This window comes from Setaria viridis, chromosome 3 (genome assembly GCF_005286985.2).
Source record: "Setaria viridis chromosome 3, Setaria_viridis_v4.0, whole genome shotgun sequence".
In the NCBI taxonomy this organism is placed as follows: domain Eukaryota; kingdom Viridiplantae; phylum Streptophyta; class Magnoliopsida; order Poales; family Poaceae; genus Setaria; species Setaria viridis.
The window spans coordinates 32,151,603-32,161,244 of NC_048265.2; the positions used below are offsets into that span (position 1 = coordinate 32,151,603).

At 46.2% G+C, this 9,642-nt stretch overlaps 1 protein-coding gene across 3 annotated transcripts; it reads right to left on the reverse strand.

Moving 5' to 3' along the window:
• Positions 1 to 3,756: 3,756 nt before the first annotated feature.
• LOC117846945 (uncharacterized) lies at positions 3,757 to 6,654 on the reverse strand. 3 transcript variants are annotated; one of them, XM_034728069.2, is made up of 3 exons: positions 5,780 to 6,654; positions 5,595 to 5,669; positions 3,757 to 4,429 (listed from the first exon to the last, which is right to left on the reverse strand). In XM_034728069.2, the coding sequence occupies exons 1-3, from the start codon at positions 6,586 to 6,588 to the stop codon at positions 3,805 to 3,807; spliced, it is 1,509 nt and encodes a 502-aa protein (XP_034583960.1). In that variant the 5' UTR covers positions 6,589 to 6,654; the 3' UTR covers positions 3,757 to 3,804. The 3 variants fall into 3 exon arrangements, with proteins under 3 accessions (XP_034583960.1, XP_034583961.1, XP_034583962.1); XM_034728070.2 differs by having other exon boundaries at positions 5,595 to 5,645; positions 5,780 to 6,653; XM_034728071.2 differs by lacking the exon at positions 5,595 to 5,669 and having other exon boundaries at positions 5,780 to 6,645.
• Positions 6,655 to 9,642: the final 2,988 nt, after the last annotated feature.

Below are 9,642 nucleotides of genomic sequence, written 5' to 3' on the forward strand. Positions count from 1 at the left end.
TGTGGATCGACTTACTTAGGAGCAATCAAATGCTACACCGTCACAGGGTAGTTAACAACATAGCTTTCGGGTTTGTCAAGAAGCATGCTGTGAGACATGGTCAATCAAGATGGGATTTGCCCCTCTCTGATTGAGAGTGATATCTTTGGGATATCTTTGGGCCCCTCGAGTGATCGGATCCGAAAATGCATGGCCATGCTACGTACGGTTAAGAGTTAATCTACAAAGGGATTCCGAATCATAGGATCGAGAAAGAGCGGTCGGCTTTTAGCTAGACCAAATATCGTGAGGCAAAGGGAATAACATGTACATAATATTATGACGGTTCGTCTGATATGATCTTCGTGTGCGTATGGAAGTGGGCACGTCTTGCTAGAGACAGTTACCAACTATTGGGCCGAGTAGGAGTACTCGGGCCATGTCTATACGTATTCGAACCCATAGGGTCACACACTTAAGGGGCTGGAAGCCCAATTCGGATATGATCCGAGTTGGATCAGGTTTAGAAGTACTAATTGGCCTCGGACCCAGAGGCTCGTCAGGAACCTCTATAAATAGAGGGGTGGGGCGTCCTAGAGTTTCATCCCTTTTGGCTAAAACACATCTGCCACGCCTCCCACGCGCTCGCCTGTTGCAACTCGCGGACCTAACAGTCCGGCTTGCGACGCTTCCTCCCTGCACGTTTGGATACCTTGGAGGTGGTGCGCCTGCAGCACTTGGACGAGCCGACGATGAGCCGCGGCACGAGGACAATCTTGCTGCACGTGGTCGAGCTGCTGAGGTGTTGCTCGACGTCGACGTGATCGACTACGTGTTCGACTACGCTAATCGACTTTGTTGCCTCGACGCGATTCTACATCTTCTGCACCAGTGTGTCGAGTGGTAATCTCGTGATCCATATACGACAGTTTTCCTAGTTTACGCGGTAGAAAATTTTGTTTTGCGCTAGCGTAGCCTAGCTCGTAGCCCAACAGTCGCCCAGGCCCCGTACCCCACCGCCGAGGCCCCAGGACCGCCACTGCAAGACCATGCCACCAGCGATGGAAGAAGCCGCCACCGGCCGCCGCGACAGCCTCGCTCCGCCCAACCCCACAGCGCGGAGCAACAGGAGCAGCGCCCACCGTTTGTTGCCGCCCAACGGGCGTGGGCAGCATGCCTCGGAGTCCGGCGCCCACGGCATGGGGCGCCAGGGAGCCGCGCTGCCGCCGCCACACCTTACCGTCTGCCAGGGACAGTAGCCCGCAGATTCGGTCAGCCCACACTCGGATCCAGTCGTCCCCTCCGTGGATCTGGTCGGACCCCAGCTCATTGGCCATGGCCACCACGTCGGAGCAAGAAGAGAAGAGAGGAAGAAGGAAGAGGTTGGCAGATGAGGAAAAAAAAAGGAAGGGAATCGAGGGAGATGGCCCTGCCGCCACCCTCCTCGCTGCTCGCCGAACTTTCAGTGTACAACTCGAGCGACGGCGGAGGCGGGGAGAGACGGCTGCAGGGCTGGATACGGGGGACGGGGGTCCACCCGAGTCTGGGCCGAGTCGCCCAGATCGGGCAACGTGGGGGCTGATTTTTTTCGTTACGAATTAACCAACAAAAGTCTAAACAACAGGCCATGCTTCTAAGATGATAGGATCAGCGGCACACATAAGTAAACGTCCGGAGAGGCGGTAGCAATGTTGGCCTGGTGATGTGACTATTTTCTTTTGTTTTTAACGACCTGTACCTGCTGGCCCTTGAATGCCATGTACTTCGGCTAGAAACATTCACACATAACCAACCGGAGCTTACATTTTTTGACCGGTAAACGTCGATGTCTAGATATCTCCCAAAGATACTGTAATTTACTCAGGGGAGAGCACCCAAGAAAATTCAACTCCAATCCTCTGACAACTAGTAAAACAGAGGACAGCGCGACAAAGTCCCGTCAACTAATCTCCATCGAAATTGTCTTGTCTGAGGCACGCAATTACGCATTGCTATAGCCACCACTGCTTTGTGGCTCGTTCTTCATGTTAGCGAGCATCCAATCAGTGGAGCTGTTACCGGCTTTGTTGGTGCCTCCATGACGTCAGTCCATGCGAGAGTTTACTTTTTTTAAAAAAAATCATACCAAGATTACCGGCCTCCCAACATCTACAGAATTTGCTTTGGTGGCAGTCTTCACCAAATTCTCGTTTACCTGTACGGGTCTTGCTTTCTCATGATTTCTCGTGCTGCAACAATGAGGTATCTTCAGCATGACATTTGGCAACTGCATACAGTTATGTTGTTGTAATGTACAGGCTTGTAGCTCCAAAACATATTGATTGTTTCCCAAATTAAAACGACAGAAATGTCCCTTCATCTCAACAAGAGCTCGGCACACATCATATTGTGTTTCAACAAAGACATTAGGCGACCAATTGAATGAGATATCGCTCTTTATCTCTTTTCTTTGATGCTACGAGACCATCCATTTCATTGAAGATATACTCCGCAAACCAGTTGTGAGGTGATAGACCAAATAGACCTCCTAGCTGTCATCCTTAGTATTCAACCATCACGAAACCTGACGAAGCTTCAATCCTCAACAGATAACTGGCCAAGAGAGCATAGCATCAAGCCATCAACATGTCGAGGCCATAGCTTTGAGATCTATGGCCATCAAACTGGAATCCAGAGAATGAGAATTTTGCAAATTGTAAAGTGAACTCCAACTGCTCACATCAGATCGACAATTAAAGGTTACAATTAAGATCACCCGTATCATTTAGCCACCAGCAAGATTAGTATTGCAGCACAGCTCAGCGGTTAAGCATTTAAGCTTCAGAGACAAGTTACTAGACAGCTATCCACATCTATGCTAACCACCAATAATTTACCCTTTTCAGGAGAAGAAATCACAAGAAAAACTTTTACAGGTGGAAGTCAACAAAATTAAGAGGCCTACACAATAAAAAAAAAGATCACATCTCCATGATAATATTCAAAAGACTCATACTAGAGAACAAACTAATTTTGATTAAAACCAACATCTTTAGAAGCTTGTTCATACAATGGTGCCAATGCAAGTTTATTGAAGAAATCATGCACCTTGACTTAACTGGTCAGGGCTAGACACTCAGAAGCAATCAAGTAAGTTTTACAGGGTTTAACAAAAAATTACTGGAACTCAGCCCTTACGTAACCTTTTCATACTTCCTAATAGGGAATACCGTTTGCTAAAGTTCACATAAGAATTATCAGACTATAATAAACAGAAAACCGGAGTAAAGAATTATTCTCCACCAGTATTAATCTTACATAATAGAGCTAACAATTATTGATTTACAGCATATCTTTGCTAAGATTGTGTAGCAGTCGTTTCCTTCGACTGTTACATCTTATTAAACTATCGGTCAAGTAGTTTTGTCAATCGATTAAAACAAGCTCTGCATAATGCTTCATGATTTATCCATCACCCAAAAATGTATACCCACTTGTCTTGGGAGAAAAAAGAAAAAAAGTTCAGAATACAGAACAGAACAACACACGTATGCATGATATAAGTTAGTAATGACAGACTGAAGTGGGGATCATTGTAAAAGCTATAGTTGGGAATAGGGTGACATTGAAAAAGAGAAAGTTTTCCACAAGAAGTCAGCAAACCAGTTGATTGGTTTGTGCAATTGATGAACTGATTTAGTCAGGACTACTATTTTACTGTATGCTATGCATCTCAGCAACCAGCTAATGTCAACCAATAAGAGTAGAATGATCACACCTCAATATGGGCAGATCAAATCAATCAAATGGAAAAGAATCTATATCACTCTGAAATGTATAACCATGTTACGGCGAGATAATTCCAAAAGCAAGTGAAATCAACTCATTGGACAACAAAAATCCATCTGGGTCACTGAGACGGATGAATGCAACTCTGCTACCAAAATCACCTTCATTTTGCAGGTCCAACTCAAAATCAATATGTGGCAAGGCTTGTCGCTCCATATCCATGGCAATTACAAGCCCGCTCTCCACAAAAGGCTTAAATGTGTTACACAGTGATAGTGCCAGACTTTTTCCAAATGATTTACTGAAACTTTGCAAATCAAGCCCCCAAGCTGTTCTCAATGATAGCATAACCACATCCAGTGCCATGTCCTTCATGTCAGAGCTTCTCGACTTATGGCTCCATGTTCCATCCTCTAACTCCTGAACCCATTCTGCATACTCCTTCATCCTTCTGGGCCTGGAGTACCTGACACCATTAATGTAGCTTGCAGATCCAAGACCAAAGGCATAGAAGGGCCGGTTCTGCCAGTATGTTAGATTGTGCTTGCATTCATATCCAGGCTTACAGTAGCTACTGATCTCATAGTGGTTATATCCTGCTTCAGAAAGCCTCTTTGAAGCAATCTTGTAGAAGTTTGCAGACTCAGTGTCACTTGGAAGAGGAAAGACACCAGGAGTATACCTGCCACAAATTACATATGAATGAGGAAATTCCTTATTTGACACTGGAAGATTAGTTCCTTTCTTGACCCTGAAAAGTTTTTCCTTCCTAATACGACACCAACTTCTAACTTTCATTCCTTATTTGGCATTTCCATCAATTGTGTTAGTTAAGTTAGGTGAAACGATCTACAAAATCACCTCCAAAAATCATGAAACTTTTTTTAGTGATACAACAAATGAGTATGAACCCATATTTCTTAGAAGGGCACATATACCTTTACAGTTTTAAAATTAAAATTCACCAACTTAGCCTACCTTTATAAGTTCTATGAATTTTTATGGCACCAAAACACTTTTAAAAATTATAAGAAAATAACTAATATTTCTCACATCAGATACTGGAACTTATTAAATTATTTCCTAGCAAAACTTACATAGAGAATTACGAAGAACCATAAATTTTGAAAACTTTAAAAGAACCTTGTAATTCTCTATGTAACTTATGATAGAAAATAATTTTATAAATGACTACATCTCATGTAAGGAATATTAGTTATTTTTCATAATTTTTCGAAAGTGTTTTGGTACCATAAAAAATTCAAATATGCTTCAAAAGTAGTCAGATTTGGTGAGTTTTAATTTGAAAATGCCAAAGGCACATGTGCATTTTTAAGAAAAATGGCATCAACTTCATTTGTTCTATTATCTAAAAAAGTTACACGAATTTTGGAGGTCATTTGATGGTTGTTTTGTTCGACTTATGTGACAAAAGTGACAAAAATGTCAAATAAGGAATAAAAGATAGAACTTGGTGTCATATAAGGGATGGGAAACTTTTCAGTGTCAAGAAAGGAATTTAGTCATCTTCTAGTGTCAAATAAGGAATTTTCTCTTCACAAATTGTCTCCCGAAATTAAGCATAATGGCCTTGACAAGACCTAAACATACACACACAACAATTAATATTGCTGATCTGCATGTACATATAGAATCCAAATACTGCATGCAAATTACATAACCTAACATGAAACACACAGTAAGTAAGGATTTTCTCACACAATATCCATTATGGGCAAGAGAATTAAACATGCCTTGAGCATATGGTGATTGTAAGTTACTGTGCACAGAATGGAAAATTATAGGTTGCTGGTGGCAGATGCGCTAAGAAGATGAGGAATCATTACCAAAACTGAATTAGAAGGTGAAGTTGTAGAGCACAAGATAGAAGGATATGCCTGGTGGTAAAAAGTTGAATTTTACTGAAACCATGAAAGTTAACACACACAGGACCATTATATATTCACTTAGGCACTAAAGCAGGTGACCCTGCATTTTGAAATCTATAAAATCAAGAAGAAGAATCACTCACATTTGCCCAAACTTGGTGCCCTGCTCAATCTGCAGATCATACACGGAGATATGTGTGGGCCTGGCATCCACCGTGCACCTCAAGCTCTGCTCCCACATCTCCTCGGTCTGATTCGGCAGCGAGGAGATGAGGTCCATGCTCCAGTTCTGCAGCCCTTCGCATGCCGTCACGATCCCGACCGCCTCGTGCACCTCCTTCACGCCGTGCGCGCGGCCGCACGCGCGGAGCAGGTCCTCCTGGAACGCCTGCACTCCGAGCGACACCCGATTGACGCCGACGCCCACGAGCTCCCTGAGCCTGGCGGCGTCGAAGGTCCCCGGGTCCATCTCGATGGACACCTCCGGGCACGCCGACAGGCCGAACCTACCCCGCAGCGCGTCGAGGACGGCCGCGACGAGGCGCGGCGGGACGAGCGACGGCGTGCCGCCCCCGAAGAAGACGGTCTCGAGCGGGACCCCGTCTTCGGAGACCGGGCGCGTGGCGGCGACCTCGCGGAGGAGGAGGCGCACGTAATCGACGATCCTGGGGTCGTCCGCGGCCTCGCCACGGGAAGGGGTGGTGCCTGAGGAGGAGCCGAGCGCGACGATGGGGAAGTCGCAGTAATGGCAGCGCTTGCGGCAGAAGGGGAGGTGGACGTAGGCGGAGGACGGCGGGAGAGGCGGGTGTGACGGCGGCGGGGAAGAGGGAGTAGAGGAGGTGGTGGCGGCGGAGGCGGCATATCGTCGAGCAGGTGGAGGGCGTTGGCGGATTGGGGGCGGTTTCCTTGGTGGGAGGTGGGAGACGAGCGGGAAGGCCAATCGTAGCATCATTACTGAAGCGGTGCCGTAAACTTGGAGCCGCCCGCAGGAAGAAGTCGATTTTTGGTTCCGGTAAGTTGCGTGGCCACGTGGGTTTCAGAGATACCTTACGCCGCGCCGTGGTGGGCAGTGGGCTTAGACCGGGATTTGGCCCATTTCAGATCTGTTCCAGGATTTGGATGGAGCATGAGAGAGTTTTGGTACAGAGTTCCATCTAATTCTGATTCTCTATAGGAGTTGATTCTCTGATAGAATTGATTCAGTAGCTTAAAGTGATTCTCTTTGATTCCCTAGCATAAACTTTTAAAATCAGAATGGAGAATCACTTCACATAATTAGGAGAACCTACTCTTTTTCCAGCTCACAGTCTCTTAGTTCTCTCTTTTTTCTCAGCCCCCAGCCTCTTAGTTCATTTCAAAGAATCACTTCACAGAATTATCAGAGAATCACTTGGCTCTGAAAAAACTGTTAGCTCCTGCTAGAATTAGGAGAGAATCAGCACTGGGAGCTCCGCCAAACGCATCCTGAGTTTGCATTTATCAAAAGTGAGCTTAGTCAAAATATTATTCTAGGAAATAAAATTATAAAATAAATTAAAATAATAATAATAAGTCATTCTAGCGTGTAGCCACCGTTTTATAATGGTAGAGTGGTTAAATCTATTTCATGGGATGATATTCTGACTAAACTCACTTTTAATAATCGTGAATTCGTAAATCTCGTCTTGATCCATGCCTTTCTTCGTCCTATTCCAGAGTCTAGGAGTTCGGTAACGCGAATGTTTGCCATGCACACTCAGCTTTATAAAATTATTTCATTGGCTCCTAAACAAATAAATAATGTGAATTCACTTAGCTTTATAAAATTGTTTCATTGGCTCCTAAACAAATAAAAATGTGAATACAAGTGAATGAAAGAAATACTTATGTGCCCTCGCTGGCCGTGTTCCAGCGTTTGTGTGTACTGCCATTGTGGTGGAAGGCACCAGGGTACAACTTCATCTACTACAGTTTAATAAATCCTAGTGCCTAGGATTACATGTGCATCATGTTAGAATCTGATACTCTCTATATGTGTAGCAGCACTCAAATCTTGAAAAGATATTGCGAGTACAACACGAGCTTGCATCATATTAAGAACAATGTAGATGGATCTTATAGAAAAACCTAGATGACGGCGTTGAGGCAACCACAACAAGAGAATAGGATTCTGACAAAGCCGACCGTAAGTTCTTTAAGCACAACTCCAAAAGAGTACAAGTGATTGTCACTCCCTCACAATCCTACTTGACCCTTTAGGACCCTCCGATTCTTGCCCTATATAAGAATCTAGTGCTATATAACTGTCTAGCCTATCCCTCTTGAGCGTTCCTAATTGCCTCTCACCAAGCATTAGATGAGAAATTGGTGTTTGCCCTTGGTTTGATTGATTCCTAGAGGCTCCACCTCCTGGTTTATACAGTCCCTTCCAAGACCCTCATACATGCAAGTAGGAGTCCTATACCTAGTAGGATTCAATGCTCAGGTAGAACTACAAGTCCTAATAGCACATCCCTATTGAGTCCTAATCTAAGTAGGATTTGAGTCACCATGCAACAATCTCCACCTTGACTCTAATCCTTTGAAGTCACTGTGCTCCTCCAAGAATTCTCTCCAAATCGGCTTCTTTTTGTTATATTTTTTATACTCCCACCACAGGGGCTCCTGCACATCATCGCGATGTTCGTGTTAGTGTCCAGGCTTGAGTGCCCATACCCTCCGCCTGAGAGCTCCTTCGTTGTGTAGTTTGGTTAACCACATCGCCTTCTCCTACAACCCTCCGCCTAGGCTTTCCTGGAGCCCTATCCTGTGCCCCACGTCGCTCCGTGTGGCACGACTCGGGTGGATTCCCTCGCCGTCGCACCGAGCCGAGCTCCTTCAGTCCCTGTGTTTCACCATCGCTCGAGCACACCGACGAAAATCTGTAGGACGCGCGAGGACAGCGGTGGCAAGGGATGGCAGTTCTACCCGTGGGCATAGGTACCCGCGGGTTTTGTACCCGATGGGCAAGGGTAGGGGCAGGAATTTCACCCGCGGGTGAGAGTACGGGCAAGGATTCTCGCCTGTGGGCAGAGCACGGGTATGAAATCTCGCCCTTGGGTACCTATCGGGTTACCCGCGCAACATAAAGGTCCATCAAATTACCAAGTATATGAGGTCCAACAATGCAGATTCGGCCCAAGCCCATCATGGAAATATGGAACCTATGCATACCTCATCCTTTCAATCACGCACCCACCCACCCGTTGATCGCCCCTACCCTCATTTCCTCTCGATTCATCCTCACGCACAAGCACACAGTGGCACAGGCGGAGGAGCAAAGGTGCGCCGGCGCACCTGCGCGCAGGCAGCAAGCGGCCGGCTAGGCATCGCCTCTCCACTCTTGCTCCTCCGCAATCCGTCCTTCACCTCTCATCCTCACCACCGTCTACCCCGATGGCACCATCCCCACCGCCACCGCCGCCTGGTCCCCTTGCCGTGTTCTGATCCACGAGCGCGCGATGAGTTGCCAGCGTTGCCACCACTACTAGAAAAATGACCTCTCCCCGAGGCTTAGTACCGGTCACTTTTTGGGATCCGGGGGATCCCAAATTTGAACCCGGTACTAAAGCTAAAAAGAGCCGGGTCCTCACTAACCCTTTACCTCCCTCAATCAACCACAAAGGAGGATTGAGTCACTTACTATGAATCCACGAATGATGGGTAATACAAACATTCTCGGGCGCACCACACAAAAGGGCACTCAAACGGGCAACGCCTAGCAAAAGATAAAGACATCCATCCATGGTGAGCTCACTCCCCCTTTGGCATCGAGCTCCAAAAAGGGGAGGCCCTTCCATGGGCCATCACTCGTCGTCCTTATCGTTGTCGTCGTCACCATCATCTTCATATTCATCCTCGGGAGTATTGGCCTCAGGGATATCTTCTTCTTCTTCCTCGGAGTCCTCCCTCCCACCAAAGTGCTCCTCCTCATCACCACCTTAGGTAGCCCCAAAGAACATAGAGGGCAGCCCTATCTCCTTCCAAG